This window comes from Erythrolamprus reginae, chromosome 11, assembly GCF_031021105.1.
Source record: "Erythrolamprus reginae isolate rEryReg1 chromosome 11, rEryReg1.hap1, whole genome shotgun sequence".
Classification (NCBI taxonomy): Eukaryota; Metazoa; Chordata; class Lepidosauria; order Squamata; family Dipsadidae; genus Erythrolamprus; species Erythrolamprus reginae.
In genome coordinates, this window is record NC_091960.1 from 7,911,692 (window position 1) to 7,924,221 (window position 12,530).

At 43.9% G+C, this 12,530-nt stretch overlaps 1 protein-coding gene across 1 annotated transcript in view; it reads left to right on the forward strand.

Annotated features, from left to right (window-relative positions):
- The window catches only part of LOC139174334 (sialic acid-binding Ig-like lectin 10), a 63,289-nt gene extending 55,216 nt beyond the window's left edge, over positions 1-8,073 (forward strand). The window contains exons 18-19 of the mRNA XM_070764630.1: positions 4,089-4,152; positions 7,098-8,073. Coding sequence (XP_070620731.1) covers positions 4,089-4,152; positions 7,098-7,322 — 289 coding nt within the window. The 3' untranslated portion in view covers positions 7,323-8,073. The remainder of the gene's footprint in view (positions 1-4,088; positions 4,153-7,097) is intronic.
- Positions 8,074-12,530: the final 4,457 nt, after the last annotated feature.

Genomic DNA, 12,530 nt, shown 5'->3' on the forward strand with positions numbered 1-12,530 from the left:
CATTCAGACACGGAGAAATCTATGAATACCCACTTCAGTTTATTAGATTCCCCACATACTTAGTTGATGATTATCTGGAGTGTTATTAAGTCTGAATAATCTCTGTTCATAAAGTACACAACCTTTCTTTTCTGACAATAACAAATTATTTAATTTCCCCCGGCAAAGTTGCTCTTATTTATAACTGAACAAATTAAATATGCTATGTTAGAATAAAATTATACTAAGGAACCTTCAAAGGGGAGAGAAGGCCTAGCCATAGGAAAACTGACTGACTTTTCACACAAGACACTAAACCTTAATTTGGATTGTTTGGTTTGGTATTTACTTATTTATTTATCCAGTTTATATAACCACCCATCTCAGGAAAAGTGACTTGGGTTGGGGTGATTTGCCATTATTTTCCTATCTGCTTTTTCTATTAATTCTCAGAATTTTCTCGCCACATACTTATGCATCACTCTTTTAAGCTCAATTTTATTCCCTTTTGAATTCCTGCCTGGGACGAAAATTCTGTCTCTTTATTCCTAACCCTACCTTTCCTTAATTTTATTTTTTGTAATCGTGCAATACGTTAATGTTGTTGTTTCCATTCTTGCTATTGAATGTTTTCACGCCTATCATTAAAAAGATGAGTAGGGAAATGGAAGTTAAAACATAACCAGAATGGTTGTAGGAAATGGGCATGGCTACTTTAATGAAAAGAAGGACTAAGGGAGACATGATAGCAGTGATGCAATATCTCAGGGGTTGCCACAAAGAAGAGGGAGTCAACCTATTCTCCAAAGCACCTGAGGATAGAACAAGAAGCAAAGGGTGGAAATTGATCAAGGAGACAAGCAACCTTGCACTAAGGAGAAATTTCCCAACAGTTAGAACACTAAATAACAGAACCACTTCCTCCAGAAGTTGTGGGTTCTCCAACAATGGATGTTTTCAAGAAGATATTGGATAGCAATTTGTCTAAAATGTTATAAGGTCTCCTGTTTGAGAAGGGGATTTTTAATTAGAAGACTTCTAAACTCCCTTGCAACTCTATTATTCTGTCATTGTTATGTTTTCATATAAAACAATTAGGATATTATGTCTCATTTCTGTTCTGCTCTGGCCTACTCTGTTCTGTCTGGGTCACTCCGGAAGCCAAAACCAACCCAAAAAGAGAAGCCAGACACACCGGTAAAAGGCAAAGGCAGTTTATAAAATTCAAGAAAAAACACAGGTAACAGAAAATGTCCTTACAAACAGGAAAACACCGTATCTTCATATATATCCATGAAGGCAAAAGTCCATACAGCAATACAGGATTCTTGCTGCCAAGACGAGTCTGTAGATAGCAGACCTACACCTCCCACGGGTCTTCCAAACTGCTGGGCCACAAGCCAGGAACAGAGACGCCGAGAACAAAGCAGGTCACCGTAACTCCAACTGATAACACTCCGCATGGCTTCAAGGGCTTGCCTGCCTTTTAAACCCTGCTAAGGAGGACCATACCAAAGCCCAGCTGTTCCTAATTCAGTGCTGATAATACTTCTTTAATTGCTCCTTTCTTTGATCTGAACATCTCTGTCGCATGTCAATGACGGCTTGTGCTTCATCACCTAATGACTCCAAGCTACTGGCTGGGGAGAGCCCCTCCCCCGGGGCTCTCCTGCTGTTCTCCTTCGTCCCATTCCTGACTTTCCTCTCCCCCGCCCGACTGCTCAGCCCCCTCCTCTTCGCTGTCATCCTCCTCCGGGCATGGAGCCAGCAGAGACACAGCCGGTCCCTGAGCAGCCTCAGGCTGAACTACAACATACTCGGATCGGGACAAAGGGAGAATCCACACAGACAGATTTCAAATCAAACACGTTTATACTTAAAACAGGATTTATACAAGCAAGATCAGGAGTTTCAGTCCATGTTGGAAACTTTCCCAGTTAAATTGGCTAAGAGATAAGGAACAGGCTGTAGCTGAGAATCAAAGTTAATTAAAACATTCCTCAGTGAGATAATGTCCTTTGATCACACTCACGGATCTCCAGGTTTTCCTCAGACGGCTGCATCTCTGCTCGATGGATTTAAAAGAATAAGAACAGTTTGCCAGAAAAGCATTTCTGGAACCCTGAATCTAGGACTTCCACCATTACAAATGTTGGAACTCCACACCCCTTTACCCATAAATCCTCACTTATATACTGTTTGGGTGTGGTCAACTGTTTCCTAGAGATATAACTGTATAGACCAGTGATGGTGAACCTATGGCACGGGTGCCACAGGTGGCACACGGAGCCATATCTGGTGGCACACAAGCTGTTGCCCTAGCTCAGCTCCAATGTGCATGTGTGTGCTGGCCAGCTGATTTTTGGCTCACACAGAAGCTCTGGGAGGGTTTCGTGTTTTGCCCTCCCCAAGCTCCAAAGGCTTCCCTGGAGTCGGGGGAGGGTAAAAACACCCTCCCCCATCTCCCCAGAGGCTCTCTGGAAGCCAAAAACACCCTCCCAGAGCCTCTGTGCAAGCCAAAAATCAGCTGGCCAACACACACATGTACGTTGGAGCTGAGCTAGGGCAACAGCTCGCATGCCACCAGATATGGCTCCAGGTGCCCTTATATAGAGCGCTGGTGAGACCACATTTGGAATACTGTGTTCAGTTCTGGAGACCTCACCTACAAAAAGATATTGACAAAATTGAACGGGTCCAAAGACGGGCTACAAGAATGGTGGAAGGTCTTAAGCATAAAACATATCAGGAAAGACTTCATGAACTCAATCTGTAGAGTCTGGAGGACAGAAGGGAAAGGGGGGACATGATTGAAACATTTAAATATGTCAAAGGGTTAAATAATGTTCAGGAGGGAAGTGTTTTTAATAGGAAAGTGAACCCAAGAACAAGGGGGCACAATCTGAAGTTAGTTGGGGGAAAGATCAAAATATTATTTGACTGAAAAAGTAGTAGATGCTTGGAACAAACTTCCAGCAGACATGGTTGGTAAATCCACAGGAACTGGATTTAAACATGCCTGGGATAAACACAGATCCATCCTAAGATAAAATACAGGAAATAGTATAAGGGCAGACTAGATGGATCATGAGGTCTTTTTCTGCCATCAATCTTCTATGGTTCTATGTTTCTATGCCACTTGTGGCACCTGTGCCATAGATTCACCATCACTGGCCTAGGGTACCAAGACGAACCGGGTTCAACCTCTTCAGAATTTGTGACTAACTGAGCTGGTCATGGACCACTCACAACAGTTTCTGGAATTAGTGTAGGGTTATAATCATCTACTGGGGAAACTGTTATTCTCTCGGAAAGCAAGCACTTTCCCTCCTTGGACAGTGGTTTTAGCTTTATGCACATCCTGTTACATAATCCCCATCCTGTGAATCAACAGTCTTGCTAGTAACATCTGTACGTGGAGGAAATGTTTGTCCATGTTCATTACTCATAGCAAGGAACTTGAACCGAGCATGTAAAAGAAAATGATTACCGTATTTTCGGAGTATAAGATGCAAATATCAGGTGTGTCTTATACTACGAATGCATCTTTTTTCGAAGCTTTTTCCCCCCAGCCCTAACTAGGTGCTAACAATGTTCCCAGCTCTTATCTTGCAGGTTCTTTCATTGTTACTCTCTGCTAAGAATGTTTTCCAAGCTCTAGTCTTTGCAGAGGGTTTTTTTTAATTACCCTAACTTGCTCCAACTTTCCAGCCCTAACCAGGTGCTAACGATGTTCCCAGCTTTTACTGCTTGCAAACTCTTTCATTGTTACTCTCTGCTAAGAATGGTTTCCAAGCCCTAAGTTTTTGCAGGTTTTTTTTTCATTGCTCTACTTGCTCAGAATTTTTCCTTCCAGCCCTAACCAGGCTTTAACAATGTTCCCAGTTCTTACTGGCTTGCAAGCTCTTTCATTATTACTCTCTCCAAATAAGGTTTTTTTTTAAAGCCTTAACCAGGGGATAAAATAATGTGCTGAGGCTGACCAGACTAAGGATGCTAGCCAGATGAATATCTGGTAAGCAGATTCTTTTCCCTGTTTTCCTCCCCAAAACTAAGGTGCGTCTTATCCTCCGAAAAATATGGTGTTTATTATTTGTTTGGTTTTGCAGGTACCGGAGGAAGAGTAAAAGAGCGACAGACTCAGAAAAAAGAATTACCTCTATGAATGACAAGGTTTGTAATGCCTCCTTCCCTACTGCAGTTTTGACATTTTGATATTGTGCCATCAAAACAGAGCATCACAAATGGGTGACTGATCTGTCAGATGGACTAAGTAGCCCACTGTTTCTTTTTCTCACTCATCTTTGCAACTCAATAATTTTCAGTGGCCATAAAGAGCCATTCAGGTCCACTACACCAGAGATTTTCAACCTTGGCAACTTTAAGCCTGGTAGATGTCAACTGTTGTTTATGACTTATAGAGCCCTACATGGCTTAGGACCAGATTACCTACGGGGCCGTCTTCTGCCTCATGTATCCCAGCGTCTGGTTAGGTCCCACAGAGATGGAGATCCCATTGGCCAGACAATATTGACTGGTGGGACCTAGGGGAAGAGCCTTTTCTGTGGCGGCCCCAGCACTTTGGAACAAGCTCCCTCCGGAGATATGTAGCGCCCCCTCCCTCCTGGCCTTTTGCAAAGCTTTGAAGACCCATGAGTGTCTAGATTAGATGAATGTGGATGATTGGGTTAGGATAAATAGGATTTTAGAAAGTTTTAGTTTTTGTAGTGTTTTTAATATTAGATTTCTGCACACTTGTATTTATTATGTTGTACGCCACCCTGAGTCAGTTGAGAAGGGCAGCATAGAATCAATCAATCAATCAATCAAACAAACTAACAGACTAGCAGACTAGCAGACTAGCAGACTAGCAGACTAGCAGACTAGCAGACTAGCAGACTAGCAGACTAGCAGACTAGCAGACTAGCAGACTAGCAGACTAGCAGACTAGCAGACTAGCAGACTAGCAGACTAGCAGACTAGCAGACTAGCAGACTAGCAGACTAGCAGACTAGCAGACTAGCAGACTAGCAGACTAGCAGACTAGCAGACTAGCAGACTAGCAGACTAGCAGACTAGCAGACTAGCAGACTAGCAGACTAGCAGACTAGCAGACTAGCAGACTAGCAGACTAGCAGACTAGCAGACTAGCAGACTAGCAGACTAGCAGACTAGCAGACTAGCAAACTAACAAACAAACTTCTGAGAGTCGTAGTCCACCAGGCTTAAAGTTGCCAAGGTTGAGAGAGAGCCCTGCACCAAACCACAGAGCAAGCTTTGCTCTTCCTTCAATGTTGTCTAGGCTTCAGCTCCACTTCCCTTTTGCCAGGGAGACAGCCTCACCCTTGTTTGACCAGCCATCAGAAACCCTTGAAATATAAGTCATTTCCCTTACAAGTTAGGCACATTGTGTTCTTGCAGAATCAATGTATTCCTTTTGGTTCTTGGCTAATCTGTTTGGATATGTCCCATCTCATGTCCATCTCTTGGTTGAGATGAACTTGGTTTCACATGATGAGACCAGCCCTGAATTGCAAGTGGCATCAGAAGAGAAAGTAAGGACATAAGAAGAGCCATGCTGAATCAGGCCAAAGTCCATCAATTCCAGCATTCTGTGTCACACGGTGACCCCCCAATTGTCCATGGGGATCTTGGGCAGAAAGAGAAGGCAAGACCCTCCCTTTCTCTTGACCCCCAACAAATGGTATCCAAGGGAATCCTGCCTGCCTCAACCAACATAGAGGCGGCACTTGGACATCCATTTCAATAACCACCGATACACTTGGCCTCCATGAATCTGTCTAATCCTGCCTTGAAGCTATCCAGGCTGACAGCTGTCATGACCTCTTCTGGAAGTGAATTCCATAAACCAACGACCCTCTGGGTGAAGAAATATTTCCCTTGATTTGTCCTTGCTTTCTTACCCGTGAGCTTTTGGGAGGGCCCCCTCGTCCTAGTATTGTATGATAGAGAAAATAATTTTTCCCTATCTACCTTTTCTATCCCATGCATGATTTTATACCCTTCGATCAAGTCACCCCTTAAACGCCGTCTTTCAAGGCTGAAGAGACCAAGGCGTTGAAACCTGGTTTCATAAGGGAGGTGCTCCATTTCCTTGATCATACTTGTTGCCCTTTTTTGCACCTTTTCCAGTTCAATTACATCTCAGGGGTTGCCACAAAGAAGAAGGAGGCAACCTATTCTCCAAAGCACCTGAGGGTAGAACAAGAAGCCATGGGTGGAAACTAAACAAGGAGAAAAGCAACCTAGCACTAAGGAGAAATAAACATGTTTATTTTTATGTGAAAGGACCGCCCTTTGCTTGCAGCGCCGCTGCGGGGGCATCCTTTTTCGTAAAAATAACAATGTTTATTTTTACGTGAAGACCTCCCTTTGAAGGAGCTGGGGAATCCCTCCCACGAAGAGATTCTGGGGGTGGAGCCTTGACGTCACCGGCAGGTTGCTAAGGACGCCAAGGTGATCACTTCCTGGATTCCATGGAATCCAGGAAGTGATCACCTTGGCGTCCTTAGCAACCTGCCGGTATACGTGACGTCAAAGCTCCACCCCCGGAATCTCTTGGTGGGATTCCCTGTTCGGGTTCAGGTTCGGGTTCGGTTCGGGTTCGGCCAAATTTTGCCTAAAGTTCATCCAAACTTGCCGAACCCGAACACCGTTGGGTTTGCCCATCACTAGTTATCTCCAAAACAAACTTAAGCAAACTTCATTTTTTTGCCCCCAATTTGCAGAACTGGTTTCCTTACGATTGTCTGTTTCTGCTGACTCTTCTTATTTTGCTTCTGCTTCTGCTTAAAATAATGATGATAATAACTGCAGCCTGGTTTGTGGTAGACTGTAAAATTAGCTCAAGTTTTAAGTTGCGTGTTAACGGCAGCAGATTCTCCTTCCATTCAACTTAAGTCCGGAAGGAGTTGGGCGGATTATAAATTACATAAATTGCACAATTGCTCAAATTGCACAAATTGCATAAATCTCATAAATCAAATAAATGACATAAATGGATGAATGAATGAATGAACGAATGAACAAACAAACAAACAAGCAAACAAACAAACAAACACAAACAAACAAACTAACAAACGTCTTTCTTCAAACAGAAACGCAACACACTGGACCTCACTGTGCAGGAAGTGAATGGTGTTCCCTCCAAACCAAGAAGCACCCATGAATCTGTGGATGGCGATCCAGGGGACCCTGAGGAAATCCATTATGCGTCTATTATATTCAATGCGCGGAATCCTAAAACAGATGTCACTGCAGAAGACACCCAAACGGACTACGCCGAAATCCGGCCGTGCAACTCATTGAGGAAAGAAGTGTGAAGGTTTTAAGGGGATTCCTCTGCTCCGACTAGAGTCCTTAGCGGCTCCTGTTTTGACCCCAAGCACCATGCCTGGACTCAGTTTCTGTATCCTCTTTGGATAACAGCCTATCCAGCTGTTAAGCCCTGAATAGCACACAGCAGGACAGGGAAGCAAAACTCACTTGGGATTCCGTCCATCAAGTTTAATATTGAGATACAGCCTCTTGGAAACCGAACGCATAAGACTAATGGTACCTCTACCTAAGAACACCTCTACTTAAGAACCTTTCTAGATAAGAACCGGGTGTTCAAGATTATTTTACCTCTTCTCAAGAACCATTTTCTATTTACAAACCCGAGCCTCCAAAACTGTAACCGGAAAAAGGCGGGGAGGAGCCTCTGTGGGGCCTCTCTAGGAATCTCCTGGGAGGAAACAGGGCCGGAAAAGGCTGGGGGAAGCCTCCATGGGGCCTTTCTAGGAATCTCCTGGAAGGAAACAGGGACAGAAAAGACAGGGAGAAGCCTCCATGTGGCCTCTCTAGGAATCTCCTGGGAGGAAACAGGGCCGGAAAAGGTGGGGAGAAGCCTCCATGGGGCCTCTCTAGGAATCTCCTAGGAGGAAACAGGGCCTCCACCTTCCCTGTGGTTTCCCCAATCACACACATTATTTGCTTTTACATTGATTCCTATGGGAAAAAATTGCTGCTTCTTACAAACTTTTCTACTTAAGAACCTGGTCACAGAACGAATAAAGTTCGTAAATAGAGGTACCACTGTATTTCCCATTTATGAATGGGGCCTTTGAGAGTTCTTTCCCCACCCACGCCCAACAATGCAAAATTGAAAGGTTAAATGTTCTGCCACCAGCAGCGAAGTTCGGAAGGGTGTGCTTTGCGAGCCTGCCTCCCCAGGGAAGAACAGTTCATTTTTGGCGCTACAGGTTCTCCCTCCAAGGCCACCATGTGAGATGAGATTTCAGTGACTTCAGTGATGACAATCTGAGGTTAATTGGGGAAAAGATCAGAAGCAACGTGAGAAAGTATTATTTGAGTAAAAGAGTAGTAGATGCGCGCTGGAGCTGACACTGGACAAAATCTCGTGTGTCCTTCGATAGAGCTCTGCGTGCCACCTGGGGCACATTTGCCATAGGCTGACCACCACGGGCATAGATGCTTATGTGTGTATACTGAAGAGTAGTGATGGGCGAACCCAACGGTGTTCGGGTTCGGCAAGTTCAGACGAACTTTATGCAAAATTCGGCCGAACCCGCACAGAACCCGAACTCGAACTCTGAACGCTGATGTCAAAGCTCCATCCCCGGAATCTCATCGTTTTTTAATTTTACGGATTTTTTATTTATTTTTATTTTTACGAAAAAGGACACCGCAGCGGCGCTGCAAGAAAAGGGCGGTCCTTTCACGTAAAAATAAACAAGTTTATTTTTATGAGGTGGTCCCTTCCGGGGCTTTGACGTCACGGAGACGTCACTTCCTGGCCAGCCGAGGTGATCGCCCGAATCCCAGCGGCCAGTTAGGTCCCACAGAGTGGGTCTTCTCCGGGTCCCGTCAACTAAACAATGCCGCTTGGCGGGACCCAGGGGAAGAGCCTTCTCTGTGGCGGCCCCGGCACTCTGGAACCAGCTCCCCACGGAGATTAGAACTGCCCCCACACTCCTTGCCTTTCGTAAGCTACTTACAACCCACCTCTGCCGCCAGGCATGGGGGAATTAAGATTTCTTCTCCCCCAAGGCCGTTACAATGGTATGCATGGTATGCTTGTATGTATATTTGGTTTTGTATATTAAGGGGTTTTAATTTGCTTTTAGGATTGGATTATTATTGTATACTGTCTATGATTGCTGTTAGCCGCCCCGGGTTTTCGGAGAGGGGCGGCATATAAATCCAATTTTTAAAAAAAGAAAACAAGAAAACATGACCCCGAACTTTCAAAAAATTTCGGGTTCGTGCTCAGCATACCGAACACCGCAAAATTCAGTACGGACCCGAATTGTGCGAGTTCGGTTCGCCCATCACTACTGCAGAGTTTTCCAAACAAAACCCTTTCAAGACGCGTGGAACTTCAGCTGCCAGAATTCCCCAGCCAGCTGTGTTCACATTTGGACTTGAAATTGCCAAGGTTGGGAAACCCTGGTAGGGAGAAGTACAGACACTTAAACTTCCCTGAAGTTGGGTAACAGGGAAGAGAAAAAGAGCAAAAATGTGTTTACCGACCACTTCCTCCTTGTGCAGCAGAAGTCTCTCAATGATGCGCTTATTTGCCACAAATTTCTAAGAACCGCACTCAATGTGAAGCCTCCGGGAACAAAATGTTATTCCTCCCACCCCATGGATTCTCGCCTCTTCCCAAAAGCGACAGCCTCTCGCTGTTCGATACCGATGAACAGAGTTGGAACGGATTTGGTAGGTCATCTAGTTCAGTGATTTTCAACCTTTTTTGAGCCATGGCACATTTTTTACATTTATAAAACCCAGGAGCACATTGAGGGGGGGGGGAGCGGCTAAAATAAGTTTGGACAAATTTTTTTTCTCTCTCTTCCTCCCTTTTGCTCTATTTCTCTCTTCCTCCCTCTTTCCCTTCTTTTTTCTCTCTCTCTCCATCCCTCTTTCTTTCTCTCTTCCTACCTCTCTCTCTTTTTGCTCTCTTTCTCCCTTCCTCTATGTCTTTCTCTCTCCCACCTTCCCTCCCTCTCTTTCTCTCTCTCTCTTTCTCTCTCTCTTTCTCTCTTTCTCTCTCTTGTTCTCTTTCTTTCTCTCTCTTTCTTTCTCTCTCTTTCTTTCTCTCTCTCTCTCTTTTTTTCTTTCTTTCTTTCTCTCTCTTGCTTTCTCTCTCTCTCTCTTGTTTTCTTTCTCTCTCTCTTGCTTTCTTTCTCTCTCTCTCTCTTTCTTGCTTTCTCTCTCTCTTGTTTTCTTTCTCTCTCTGAGCTTCGCGGCACACCTGATCATGTCTCACGGCACACTAGTGTGCCGCGGCACACTGGTTGAAAAACACTGATCTATTTCAATCCCCTGCCCAATCGGACCCTACACCATATCTGACAAAGGATAGTCCATTCCCTTCTTGAAAGCTTCCAGGGATGAAGTTCCCACAACTTCCAAAGGCAACTTCTGTCCCATTGGTGGATTGTGCTCACTGTCAGAAAATTTCTCCTTATTTCCAGGTTGATTCGTTCCTTGTTTAGTTGCCATCTATTATTCCTTGACTGGCCTTCAAGTGCTTGGGAAAAATAGGTCGACTCTTTGCTCTCTGTGGCAGCCCCTCAAGCAATACAGGAAACAGGACGGGAAAAGGTGGGGAGAAGCCTCCGTGGGGCCTCTCTAGGAATCTCCTGGGAGGAAACAGGGCCTCCACCTTCCCTGTGGTTTCCCCAATCACACACATTATTTGCTTTTACATTGACTCCTATGGGGAAAATTACTTCTTCTTACAAACTTTTCTACTTAAGAAACTGGTCACAGAACGAATTAAGTTTGTAAGTAGAGTATTTTTATTTTAGACTTTTATTCCTGGAGGCGTCTGTAATATGGTAAATGATTTAGCTTTACTAGATAAATGGTCAAAGCAATGGAAACTGCAGTTTAATGTTTCCAAATGTAAAATAATGCACTTGGGGAAAAGGAATCCTCGATCTGAGTATTGTATTGGCAGTTCCGTGTTAGCAAAAACTTCAGAAGAGAAGGATTTAGGGGTTGTGATTTCTGACAGTCTCAAAATGGGTGAACAGTGCAGTCAGGCAGTAGGGAAAGCAAGTAGGATGCTTGGCTGCATAGCTAGAGGTATAACAAGCAGGAAGAGGGAGATTGTGATCCCGCTACATAGAGTGCAGGTGAGATCACATTTGGAATACTGTGTTCAGTTCTGGAGACCTCACCTACAAAAAGATATTGACAAAATTGAACGGGTCCAAAGACGGGCTACAAGAATGGTGGAAGGTCTTAAGCATAAAACGTATCAGGAAAGACTTCATGAACTCAATCTGTAGAGTCTGGAGGACAGAAGGAAAAGGGGGGACATGATCGAAACATTGAAATATGTTAAAGGGTTAAATAAGGTCCAGGAGGGAAGTGTTTTTAATAGGAAAGTGAACACAAGAACAAGGGGACACAATCTGAAGTTAGTTGGGGGAAAGATCAAAAGCAACATGAGAAAATATTATTTTACTGAAAGAATAGTAGATCCTTGGAACAAACTTCCAGCAGACATGGTTGATAAATCCACAGTAACTGAATTTAAACATGCCTGGGATAAACATATATCCATCCTAAGATAAAATACAGAAAATAGTATAAGGGCAGACTAGATGGACCATGAGGTCTTTTTCTGCCGTCAATCTTCTATGTTTCTAGACTCATTAAAAATTATTTGAAGCACTACGAAAGGATCCTATTTTGTAGGATCGGTGTCACCCTAGCTGAGGATTTGGGTATTGCAGGTTCCAGCCCCAGAGCCTTGAGTTCGACACACCTAATATAGGAAGATCATTGGCCTCTACACAAAATGTCTTTGTGAATCCATTTGTTGGATATTTCACGTTTTTAAGTTATGGATTGTGGATGGAAAAATATGTAACAATCCAGGTTTAAGAGCAGCCCTGGTACTTTTAAACCTGCTGTTATTATCAATAATATTGCATAGTGTTCAATTTCACCAGCTTTTAAAGGAAATAGATGCCTGGCATCACTAGTCCCCTCTCCTGGTAGCAGGGAAGACAAAGCTGTGCTTGTTTAAGGGATTGTTGTTTTGTTTGTTTGCATCAAATGTGCCCTAACTGAAAACGCTGCAATTTTAGGCATTTGTACCTGGAAGTAAATCTTTACTGCACATTTATTTTTGCAGACTAATGATAGATAGGATTGCTCTGCAGTTCTGTCTAGCCCTTTCTGCGTGCCGTTTGAAAATTGCAGTCGGTAAACCAGAACTTTCTCATCATACCTGTAAAATGCATTTATTTTTCATTTCATTTTTAGCCTGCCAATGTGATAAGCAAATTTAACTCAAGCCATAGAAAATTCAGAAGCTGGTGGAGATGGGGAATGAAGGAGGGGAGAGAGACAGAAAGCATTCTGGTTGGTCATCTCCACCTCTCATTACTGCAAGGAGCCCTTGATTTATGTCCACAATTTCTGTGGCTAAGTGAGACAGTTTTGCCCCATTTTACAACCTCTGGGAGAGGGAGTGAGAGAGAGAGAGAGAGGAAAAAAAAGAGATA